At 37.0% G+C, this 13,081-nt stretch overlaps 1 protein-coding gene across 3 annotated transcripts in view; it reads left to right on the top strand.

Moving 5' to 3' along the window:
- The window catches only part of LOC116169463 (serine/threonine-protein kinase minibrain), a 174,268-nt gene that overhangs the window by 111,648 nt on the left and 49,539 nt on the right, over nt 1-13,081 (top strand). For all 3 annotated transcript variants that reach the window (XM_031485561.1, XM_031485562.1, XM_031485563.1), the window contains exon 2: nt 11,408-11,616. In XM_031485561.1, coding sequence (XP_031341421.1) covers nt 11,408-11,616 — 209 coding nt within the window. The remainder of the gene's footprint in view (nt 1-11,407; nt 11,617-13,081) is intronic.

The following is a 13,081-nucleotide window of genomic DNA, read 5'->3' as shown; positions in this document are numbered from 1 at the left end:
AAATGAATGTTGATGTTTTGGAATCGAGATTTTATTTCTAGTAAAGACAAACGTATCGTATATAAATCAATAAAAGTTGGTGTTGTCTTCCACAAATGTATTTCTGCTGGTGTTAACAAAGTTGCAGGTAAAGCGATTGTCACATGTTGAAGATAGATCCAATAAACAAAAAGCATTTTCTTGCGCCTGTCCTATGGGTACAGGGATAACAAAATCCCTCACTTGTTTCAAGAAGGCCGCTCCCAATTTCCGCAGAAAATCAATGTTTGGGCGGGTATTCTTTAGAATTAATTTATTGGGTCGATATTTCTAGAAGGAAATTTAACAGGGAAAATATTTTGGAAGAAGTGATAGATCCTCTGACCGAACAATATGTGAAGAGTCAAGTGGACTAGATTAAGAAAATTTACACTTTCAGCAAGATGGGGCCCCACCACATCGACGTTGTCCTGATAACTTGATTTCCAGAAGGTGTGCTATTGAATGGCCATCACGGTCTGTCTCTCTTTTACTCAGCTTGATTTTTAGCTTCCTATAGCTTGAGCTAAGGTGGGTATTGCGATCGCCGTTCTTTGGACATGTCAAAATTCATCAAAAGTCAACTTTTAAAGTTGGTTTGGTTTGTCCGTCTGTATCGTACGTACACACTATGTTCAAGAAAATGTTGCGCAATTAAAGAGTTATCATGCTGTAAATAAAATCAAACAATCCCGATTACTTTCGCCAGAAAAACCGAAATTTGCCGAATTTGGTTTTATTTTTTCTGATGTTATTTGAACAGATACGAAAAAAAACACTTTCTCTATTTGAGCTCTACAAGACAGCGTTGAAAGATTTCCAATACAACGTTTCGTTTCGGAGAAATCACAACTGGCCCGTAAAAAAAGGGCATAAGTAGGTACCTCATTGAGTAGCATTTTTTATTACGAATAGGTGCAACGTAACACACAAAAAAAAAGAAAAGTTGGAAATTGTTGGCACAACGCCCTAATCATGCGAGAATACTTATCGGAGAAATTTTCCGTTTTCTAGAAAATTGAGGCATTCTCCCACAATTAGGGCGTTATGCGTGGGTGTACCATCCAGTATATACTTTTTTACGGAACATATAAAAAAATAATGAATTCTCCAAAACGGAACGTTGCATTGAACATCTCTCAACGCTGTCTTGTAGAGCTCAATTAGTGCCAATGAAAAATGGTTTTTTTTTTTAATTTTTTGCATCTGTTTCAATAACATCAGAAAAAAATAAAACCAAAATCGATAAATTTCGAGTTTTCTGACATATCTTCGGAAGTAATCGGAATTTTCTGGTTTTCTTCACAGCATAATAATTACTGTTTCATTGCACAACTTTTTCCTTATTTGACCGCATCTTCTATGGTTTCTGAGATGTCCATGATAGGCACCCTTATCTTGGACACAGTATATACGTAGGGTGACATTTTTCCAAGATAACGGGCCGACGGATTTTGTTCAAATCCTGACATGATATGTATATATATATCAGGCATACGAAAACTAAAAATAACGGACATTTTTTATTAACGAGCGAGGTTTTCTCTAGTGGTTACCCATTCAAATACGAGTATTAATCGGAAGCATGGTGATCGGGAGCAACGTAGCGTCATTGTAGACAATAAATGAAATGAATGAGTTGTAATAAACATAAACAAAAGTAAAACAAGTTGTAAATCAGCATACGCATAATGAAAGCGCATTTTTGGTAATGCAGATCAGTATTTCATTAGCAAAGTTTAAAATTATCGATCTCACGAGTAATCTAACTCAAAACAGACTAGAGCCTGCACATCTTACACTATGTGAAAGAAAGCTTTTAGTGAAAATTTGAACTCTCTAGCTATTGTAATAGCTGAAATCTCAGTCGGATAACCAGCCAGCCATAACGAATATAATAGCGTATTTTTGTCCAAAATCATAAAAAATTGTCGGCTATCGCGAACTAATTTCGGTTTTGGCCCAGTATAGCAAAGACATGAAATTCGGAACAAAATGATAATAAATAGCGGGTTACTATACGATAATTTTGAAGCAAGCATTTTTGCCTAGAAAGGATATCAGTTTCAGGGGATGATTTATTGCGTTGGTATTGACATTAAACACTAGTTTTACACAATTAATATTTGGAAACCCACACTAGCCCTACTGCGTTTTTACAAGGCAGGTACAACAGCGATTAAAATAAGGTGAGTGTAGCTACAACAGGTAATAGGCCCCGCTAAATTCTGCAAATTTGATTTCCTGACATGAGCAGTATAAGGTTAAGTGTTTTTTTTTGTCTAGAAGTCTAAAGGCCGCTTGACATGGAGCAATACTACGCGCAAGAACTTGCAGAAAGAAATTGCAAGGTCAAATCCTTGCATGCAATAAGCATTGCATGGTATTTGACATGGTGCAATTCTATTTCAATTGCCACATGTCTGCCAACAGAAGAAACATATGGATTTGTCAACAAAGTTGTTAACCTCAAATGAAAATTAAATTTTGATTGCTTGAAGAAACATGAAAATTACAAGAATAAATAAGATTAGTAAAAACAAGTAATGAGTGCGTCTCTCAGCATCACAGTTGCCGCCGCTGTCTTTTACTAGGTTGGTGCCACAAAAACAACTAGATTTATCCCTAGAATTGCACGATTCATGCAAGAAAAATAGCACCGGTCCTATAAAAATTGCATGCAAGTCTCTTGCAGCAATTGATCAGCTGGCTTTGAACTGCGCATGCCTTTCGCAATTTTTCTTGCAACTTGCATGCAATTGCAATTTTTATTGCTCCATGTCAAGCGGGGGAGAACGAGTATTACTGTAACTAATGTTATGTTGATTAAATTACTCCTGGCATTAAAGTAGCTACCTACACGTAAGGTCAAACTCTGATTCTTAAAGTCTGCTCGGTTAGTCTCGATATAACAAACGTGATTGATGCGGAGACGGAAGTAACTCTCTGATCGCAAATCCGTCAGAAATGAATTAATTGGAACGAGTTTATATTTTGCAATTGATTTCCGAACACTAAAAGCATAATTACGCCATCGGATTAATTCCAACTCAAATTTGTCTTCACACGCCGCCGTTTCGAACTACCAAATCGTTCTTTTATTGTTTGAAAACGGCCGTATTTGTGAAATGCGTTTCCGCTCGAAAAAAGAAACGAATACTCCAAGAAACGCCATAACTTTAATAGACAGTTAATAGAGGTAGGATGGCGTTTCGTCATTTAATTTTAGGGTTAAGTTCTATGCATGGGTGTTGTACGGTATTTACGTCTTCCCTGCATAGCGAGATCGTAAACCTGAGCAGAGCGAGACCTACATTACGGGAACTGTTTTAATTAAAAGGCAAATTGACAGGAAAAGTGTCGATGGAATAAAATATGTTATGGCTTATAAAGTGTTGTACTTTTACTGCACCAGTCAGTGATTTTATTTTTGTTTTGATTTATGCTTTAAATCAAAGCGCGCCGTCACCGAGACAAGGCGAAGTTGGTTAGACTGCTTTTAATTAAAGATCTAACAACGTATGAGGCGTATTTGCTCGACATATGGCGGTAGTAGCCCTTGTGACTAATAAATAAGTAAACTCATTCTGGCCCTTCTAATAAATATTATGGCAAATATCAGCCGCCATAATGGGAATATTAGCCAACTGTAGCTGGGTCGATAAATGCCGTAAGTGATATAAAATGGCACTAATGATAACATACGCGTAATTAAAACTTCACTATTTTGCAATAATTTGAAATTATAATGCACTTAATTCCCATTTAATATGCTTATCATATTTTCCTATGGACCGTTTGTTTTATTGCTTATTAATAGGGATTACTGTAATTTGCTGTAATTATCTTGTAAAGAATTACCTACTATCTATAAAAGTAATTTAGTCTCGGCGTCTCCCGTAGCTTTAGAAAGAATAGGCGAACGAGTAAGTAATTTTCTAATGGACAATTGTAAAAGCTCATCTACTTAAAAGGGTTTTAATTTAAAGTTGTAATGTAAAGACACAAACTGAAGAAATTATCGTATACAAAATAAGAAACGCGGACAAATTGAGGTTAGCCGCAAGCGTTTTATCTCCGAAAATGTTTAATTGGAAAATTAAAAATGAGTTTAATTCATTTATGTTGCAATTAATGGCCCGACTGATTTAAATGGCGAACTTTTCTTTTTATGGAGTTCCTGGAAATTTTGCATTTGTGTTTTTAGTCACTTTTGGCTTACGATTTATGCTAATTCAGTTCTTCTATTGCACGCAACTTGGATAATTTTTTCAATTCATTATCACTACCCCTAAGCGTGGAGGGCCAGACTGAGCGGGCGGGTACCCAGAATATTCTCGCAGAGCCTTTCTCTTCCGGACCAACCTCAAATGGACCTCTTACTAATCCAGGCTCTTCACAAATTGTACAAATAATGCTGTTTCAGGTTTTTCAAAAAACTTCGGATTTTTTAAATGCAATGCCCCTTTTTTTAGATCTGATATTTAGTATTGGATTGTGCAGTTTAAATTTTCGAAAATAGTCTTACGATACTCGGTAGCGCCGGTACCAAAATAGAGTCTTTATTTCCAAAATGCTATAGAGATTCTTACATACAGCTGCATCATCAAATCAAGGAAAACACTGCACACGAACAGCATCATTGTCAGTTATATTACAAATGAAATATCAATAAGTCCTTTATTTTTCAGACTTAAAGTGCGCTTTGATTCGCCCCTTGAAAAATGTATGCATGGGGTAACAATTGGAGACGATAACAAACATTTCTTTCGCTCGGACAAGGTTTAAGTTATCCATACTTTCCTAATTCATTTGAAAACAAGTATAAATTGTGCACAACTCTTGTGCAGTGTGCAGATAAAGCGTATTTTTTTTAACCGAAATAGCTTTTGTTTTGACATCACCAATGGATATATTTCTTGCAGACGTCTTAATCGCCCTTTGTGAGTACCCTCTTCCGATAATCCGTTCTTTAGGTATAATGGAATATACCCGTTCATAATAAGAGGTTGAAGAGGAGGGCTATGGTTGGTAGAAATTAATTCTTCCTTTCGTTGAGACCTTTCATTAGAGTACAATGAAGGATAAAACTAGTCCCCCCTCCACCCCGTTGCACGGGAAAATTACAGTTTGTACAAACCAATTTATTTCGATGAGAACTTTCATTAGAATACCATGAAAGGTAAAACATGTGTACCCCCCCCCCTCCATTTTCTAAAGCTTAACTTGGCACCACTGGTAGTTTTGTTCACATTCTATAAATAGAGCCAGACTCGTATTTTCGCATAGCAAGCTCTCGAGGATTCAACAGGGGTCCTAAAGAACCGATGGATCATAACTCTAAAAGCTCTTAAAATCCCTAAATTCCGATAACGGTTTTGGAAGGTTCTTCTGTTTAGCATTATCGCTAGCGTAAGGTCCTAACTATTTCAAGACTTGCTAGACTTGCTATAACGTGCACAAAAGGTCGAAGAAAAGTCTATGAAACTTTTATTATTTTGGGAGACACTTGAAAACAATAGTTTTGAAGAATCCCATAACATTTTTAAAGACTAACCCAGACTTTAAAGCCCTAAAACAATTAACGCTCTATCAGAATGTGGCAATATATAACGTATTCGATTATTTTTGGGCCAATGGTTTCTATGTACGGTTCTGGTCAGCTAACTACATGTAAAAGGACTGTCGCGATATAGGATATAGCGTGGATTCTGCTGATGGGCCGGAATTTCGTATCACTACGAACCAGATTTACACAGTAGAAATTTTGTCTGGAACAACTTCAAAACTACAATTTTTGCAAAGAAGTTCCACGATTATAAAAAGTTTGCTGACAATCTACGCACTAGATGTATCTCGTCTAGACGATCTTTCCACCCTTTGAGATTACCCGCCTTCCACACTCCGTTCTGCGGATATTTGCACTGAAAGTTTTGACATCGCCAGTCCAGACGTTTCACTTGCCCTTTATGAGTAGCCTCTTGCAATAATCTGTTCTTGAGATATAAGGAATTATATCTGATCATGGGCATACGCAGCTGCCCCCCCCCCCCCCCCCCATTGGCCTGGCCACAGGTTACGTTTTATGTTTGTTAAAAAATATCTGTAAGAATTGTCTTTGTTGGCTTCTAATTCAAAACTTTTTCCTTTGAGAAAGTTATAAATTAAGAGTACCGATCCAGAAAATCGCACCTGCATAGCTAGGTGCCAGCCCGGCTCGCCTGCCGTCGGACTGAGCGAAGTTATCGTTCACTAATCGCGCGTTAACGCACCAGTGATGTTCCGTCTACCGATTTTTCGGTAGATCTACCGATTTGCCTTAAATTCAACCGATATACCGAAATGGCCTTTATATCTACCTATCTATTTTCGCCCCGTGTTTTTTTAGATATTTAATACAAAATTAATTGATATAAAAGCGGTAATAACTAATATTTTGAGATATAATAATTTTGAAGACGTTTTTGGTAACTATTACCTACTAAAAATAAAAATGTATATTATGTTTTTCATTAAACATTTTTTTCCGTCAATTTTATTTTTTGCCCCTCCCTAAACCAAAAGCTGCGTACGCCCATGTATCTGATCACGATAGGAGGTCAAGGAGGTGGTTGGTATAAATTAATCCCGTTCGTTGAGACCTTTCATTACAGTACCATGAAGTGAAGGATAAAGAGTGTACCATATTTACTCGAACTGGTGGGAGATTTCCCATTAATGGTTGCGCCGTACTGTGGTTGAATCGCAGACAGCGTATGCAGCTTCTGACGTCCTGACTCCATCGATTCATTTAAATGCTCGAAGAATGAAATGTAGCCTTCATCCGGCTCGAAGGACCGAATCCATAGGTCGCTGGTTCAGATCCGGTTCGAAAGACCAAATCGGTTTTAACATTTTAGCAGGAAAGTAGGTCTGTTCTATATGAACATCTTGGGCCGCCGGCGGGAAAGCAGGTAGGTTTTAAATGAACAGCTATGAAAGGTAGAACGTGTGTTCACCCCTCGTCTCTTCCCATGTTCAAAATATACACTGTGTCCAAGATAAGGATGTCTATAATGGGGATCTCCCAAACTATATGTTTAAGCGGTGTGATAAACTTAAGCGGGTGCAAAAAAAAGCGGCAGCGTTGAGCAAGCACTCACTTTTGTTTTAATGGATCCCAGCAATGCAGTGGCGTCTCGGTAGCGGTAGTTGGTCTGTGGTAGCAAGGATGCGATAGGAGCAGCACATTAACATAAACTTTCTTTCAAACGTCAAAAACATAATAATAATGTTCCACTATGTCGACCGAACGACGCAAGCCCCCTCCCTGGCCGCGAGTATCAAGCTCAACGTGTTCACACAACATTCAAACTAAATACTTAATATTCAAACAAATTGAAATAAATTCCCTTGCTGTTTCTAATAATTAAACAAAAATAAATAAAAATATTGTTTGGCATAACAACCAAATTAAATATATTGGGAAGACCAAACACTATATGAGTATAAAAGATACGAGTATACGATGATGGTCAAAGTAGAGGAAATATGGGCAATTAAAGAGTTATTGTCATACTTTGAAGAAAATCAGAAAATTCCGATTACTTCCGAAGATATGCCAGAAAAACCGAAATTTGCCGATTTCGATTTTATTTTTTTCTAGTGTTCAATAGATACAAAAAAAAATACTTTCTCATTGCCACTTTTTGAGCTCTAGAAGACACGGTTGAGAGATTTTCAATACAACGTTTCGTTTCTGAGATATCATCATCAAATGCCGTAAAAAAGTGCATACTGTTATTTAGTAGAATTTTTAATTACGAAGTTGGAAAGTGTTGGTTTCCACATGATGGTGCAACCGCGCACAACACCGCGAATCGTTTGAGAATACCCATCGAACAAATGTTTTGGGAAATGGAAAGTTTGTCCCATAGATATTTTCTCACAATTGGGCCGTTGTGCGCGGGTGCACCATCTTGTTGAAACAAACAGTTTCCAACTTCTGTTTTTTTTGTGTGCCATATATCGTTGTATTCGTAATAAAAAAATGCTACTCAATACAGTCTGCACTTTTTTTTACGGACCCTATAAAAAAACAATGTTGATGATAATTTCTCCGAAACGAAACGTTGTCTTGTAGAGCTCAAAAAGTGGCAATGAAGAAGTGTTTTTGTCAGTTGAAATAACACCAGAAAAAAAACCAAATCGGTGGTTTTTCCGACATATCTTCAGAAGTAATCGGAATTTTCTGGTTTTCTGTGAAGTATGGTAATAACTCTTTTGTCTAATTTGACTATCGTTTTATCTTCTATGGTTTCCATGATAGACATCCTTATCTTGGACACAGTGTGTACTTGGAACCGCTAAAGGGATGCGTATGGAAAATCTGAGCCCAATTGGTTGTCGCATGTAAAAGTTATTGCACAAAATTCCAGGACTCTAGGACCATTTCCTTAAAAGTAGTTCAACATGACAGAAGTGGATCCGGGCGGACGAAAATAACGTAAACTATTAATAGCACATTTTTTTTTATTCTTAAAAAATACGCTAAGACTTTAAGAATATATATGCCATTAAATTAAATATACCCCCTGATCCTGCAGACGTACGCCATTGATGGCAATTTTAAGGTATGTCGATTGGTAGTAAACTTTTTATACATAATTTTGGATAGCATTAAAAGCTTCTTTGAAAAAAATATTGTTTTAAAGATATTTTCAGTATCCCAGAAAAAAGTCCGCCCTGTATATACGCCTATTTGGGTTTCTAAGGATTTGATTGGCTAGAAAAAAATCTGCTCTATTGATGGAGAACGTTGCATGTCCCAGAATGGGTGTGAATAAAACATTTAAGTAGTACGTTCTAAGCCGTGGGAGAATGTGCATTCAATCTTGAGCGAATTGGGGCCATACACCTGCGCACTAATACAGGATGGATTGGTGGTGTCAATCGGTTTTTTTCGCCGGGGAGGACACTAAAACGTTAACACAGATAGATCGGTAGCTGAAGAATAAACTCGCAGCTGAATCAAAGTCTTGTGACCAGTTAAGGGGTAATTCACGAAAAAAATTGTTGCGAAAACGGACACACGGGCGCCTCCTTTTGTTGCGCGTGCATGAACTATTCTTATGGCTTAATTTAACAATTTGAATCATGATTTATAGATTCACTGTTTATTGTCACGTGCCTGATTTTATGTAACCAATATGTTGCGATTGTGACCCGAACTCTGAGCGTGCGCAGGACGACCTTTAATTCTGAAATATTTTGAATACAAATATGACGAAGCATCAAATGATAGTGGTTATTCGCCGTCAATTTGCGAATCGAATACGTGAAGTATATAAATGTTAATACATTTGTGTCTAATGGCTCGTATGTAATTGTAATCAGCCTATTTGTCACCGCTTTGTAAATTGCTGGAAATTAAACATAGTGAATAGCAGTATCTATAATTGCAAATGGAATTAGAAATCATGCTCATTAATCAAGTAATTAGTGTAACTATTACACATGTTGATGACTAACACTTTTCAAACGCGTTTTCATTAAGAGCTTTTGTAATAGAATCCTAGTGCAAGTGTATGGGCACAAAATCATCATATTTCATATTGCTCTATTTTCGAGGAAAATGGTTCATATTTTGGGGGACATTTAATCTTGTTCAGAGCAATTTTCTTGAAATTTTGACAGAAACATCCCTGCGAGTAAAATTATAGCAACAGTGTGCATCAATCATCGCTGATGGGAAGTATCATGGGTGAATTCGGGCGAAATCGCGAGAATGTCGATTCTTGTCAAATAGAATTTACCCGAACGCTCCAATCCAGCTTTGCTGGTGCTGGTTGCCGCCATTTAGGCGTCTGTAGATATGACCAAAAAATGTTTAGTTTCATATTGGATAGATAGAGAAAAAAATTATAAAACCAGTGACACTAAACATTTATTATTTCATTTGTGAAATCAATCTTGAATTTTTCCTTAAAGTTTATAAAATAACGTATTATATTTTCTATGAAGATCTCCATTTTCTGGTTCTGCTTTATGACTAAAGAATGTATAAAAGAACCACGAATATTATTTTATTGTTTTCTTAAGCGATCGATTTCGGGTTTTTTATATATCCATCATCAGATATATAAAAAAAACCTAAAAAAACCGAAATCGATCGCTTAAGGAAACAATAAAATAATATTCGTGGTTCTTTTATACATTCTTTAGTAACGTACTATGCAAGATAGTATACGAATGAATTGAGGGTGACTGTAAAAAAAAGTCAGAGAGGTAGATAACATTTCTTTTCGAGAAAGTATTTGTCAATATGGAACTGTGCTTTTATTTTAATCATTTATTAACAGCTACTTATACTTACTACCTTGATTGTTTTTGTCTATTCGTCTGTGCCTTGTTTTACCATCAGAAGCGGCCAGACCAAGGTTTGCGAGCGTAGAAACCTCATACAGTGTCCCATTTGACAAATTCAATTATTTTTGGTTTTGTCTCAGAATGTCCTATAAAAGTAATTGGTATTCCTTGTTTCTAAGAATGAATATGTAGGTATAATAGTTAGAGCTCGGATCTAATCTGAACCCTCAAAAAATCCCCTGCAATCCTGCGAAATTCCCTGAAATCCCGCAATTAGTAGAAATCATTTGCAATCGAGTTGCTTCGATTACAGGAAATTAATTACCTCACGACAGTTTAAAGAAAAGGTCGAAGCTTTGGCTCTGTTTTAACCGCATCTCACACACACGCAACGCAATTTTTTTAAGATGGCGGTATTAAAATTGCGTCCAACAAACGTCTCGTTCTAGGGAATAATTTTATGGGTGTTCCCATTATGGTTATCTAATGGAACTACTACGGCATTTCCATTTGAAGCTACTGACATTCTTGAGAAAGCAACTCGCATAATAAAGGCGGTTTCATTACCACCTTTATACAAACTGTGTTTATCTCGACATCTAATAACATTTTAATGAAATTTCAAATTTGGGGGGCAAGTCGATTTAGGCAACAAAATATTTTCATTCCTGTCCTCGAAGTTCGACCTTTATGTAAATGAACGATCACGCGTATGTGTTGTCTCTTTGAAATTCAACCTATAACGTATACGCTGGATATCCCGATTCCATTTGCCAATCTTTAATGGGATTGGAAATCGATTTGGTATTCATTATCTAATTGTCACGTAATTACCTGGGAAGAGAAAATAATTGCTTTAAATATGCTAATTTGTTTATTCTAAGAAGTCGGGAGAAATTAGTGTTAGTTAAGCGCATTGTTATCGAAGTTAATCTGTTGATCGGCTGACATGTGGTACGAGTGCTATAATGCGAGTAGCAGTTTTCGTACGTGATGCCCGTCGATTTTGGCACCCCTTTCTTAATGAATTTAATTGTTACAGTGCCGGCCGGTGGTGGAAGCGATACAACTTCTCGTCGGCATGTGCCTCTTTACGGAAGATTGGTGGCGGAAGAGCCTTTGTCGATGGGGGCTCCAACGGACATCTTGGCAATGCAGGCCCGAATACCCCACACCTTTCGAGAACCATCAACGGCACCCCTTAGGAAACTTAGTGTTGATCTTATTAAAACCTACAAACACATTAACGAAGTAAGTATTCGATTTACAAATAGTCCATAGGCGCGCGGCATAAAGCAAATCGTTTTCGGAAGTACTCCAAGTAAATTATAGTCGTTCTCTTTATGGCAAAAACGCTAAGTATATCATCTCTGTCATTTGGCTTGTCACAATTTATTACAGTAAGCTGAGAGAAGCTTCCCTTAGTTTGAATAATAAATAATTTCAAGGAGGGGTTGCATTTTGTACAATGAACCGGTCCATCGTTAACTGATTGCAGTCTGTACTTTTACAATTAAATTAAGTAGCACACACAACGAATTGACCTGTCCTTCGTTTACTCTTAAATTGAATCAAAATTCGCTAGAAATTCGAGGAAAGAATTAATGTTGCCGATTCGTAATGTATGTTATGTTGAACGGTCGCGCGAAAGCTGGATGCACTAAATTTTGGGCGAAGTTAAGGTAATTTCAGGAAAGAAATGTAGGGTAGCAAACGTTAGGGCGGGCAGAACCATCGCGTCGAGTTCAATTGTGGAGAATTTATTGTATTGTCACAAGCACATCGGACCCGGACGTCTACATGCTGTGTAGTAAAGGGAAGTGCTGATTTTTATTGCTACACCAAGAAGTTGTCGGGAATTCTCCCCCAAAATATATATACTCGCGATCATTTAATACATGAGTAGAATTTTAGGGCTCATTATCGCTTTTCGATACATAATTCCTTGCAGTTGGTTGTTTGTTTTTCTTTTTGGAAGAAACCCCTTGTGCTATTTACTGATATTTAGGCTATTATAGTTTATTGCTTGATACATACGTATTAATGACGATCGTTACCGAGAATTCCCGTTGCCTTTTATTTTACAAACGGAAATACAGAACTTGCTTATTTTAAATGGAACACTCTATTACTTTGTGCAATGGCGTGCGATTACTACGCCACCTACAAAACACATGTCCAGTTAGCTCAAAACAAATCAAAATTGAAACGTAGAATTTTATAATTACTCCTTGTACACATTCGGCATCTGCTAGAAGAAAGAATTTCTCAAATCGAGAGCCTCGGTGGCTTCGATCGACTTATACAACTTTTGATTAACACGACAAAAATTTATTTCGAAACGCATGAAACAAAACAATATCACTGAAAGAAAGAGCAGCTTACAAAGCATGTTTGGACATAATACCCCGTACGCAGTCGGTCACTTTTTCTTTAGTAAACTGAACCCACTGACTCGAACTGGCTAGATTAAGAAGTTGAAAAACATTTTCGATAGCTGCTCGGACGGGAGATACTTTTAACTTTTACTAAGCACTGCTTTGTTTACTCACACTCGAACTAATTTTTCTGAATACGAACAAATCGCTTTAAAAACTTCCCACAAACTTTTACTACTTCGGAACCGACGAACTCGCCTTCAACACCACCTCCACTGTAAAGTAATTTCTTTCATTCCACAATTTTCAAAACACCGCCACCGCCAATTAGAGTCAAT

This window comes from Photinus pyralis, unplaced genomic scaffold, assembly GCF_008802855.1.
Source record: "Photinus pyralis isolate 1611_PpyrPB1 unplaced genomic scaffold, Ppyr1.3 Ppyr1.4_LG4, whole genome shotgun sequence".
In the NCBI taxonomy this organism is placed as follows: Eukaryota; Metazoa; Arthropoda; class Insecta; order Coleoptera; family Lampyridae; genus Photinus; species Photinus pyralis.
The sequence above is the reverse complement of the archived record's forward strand: the minus strand, read 5'-3'. Positions and strand labels throughout refer to the sequence as shown.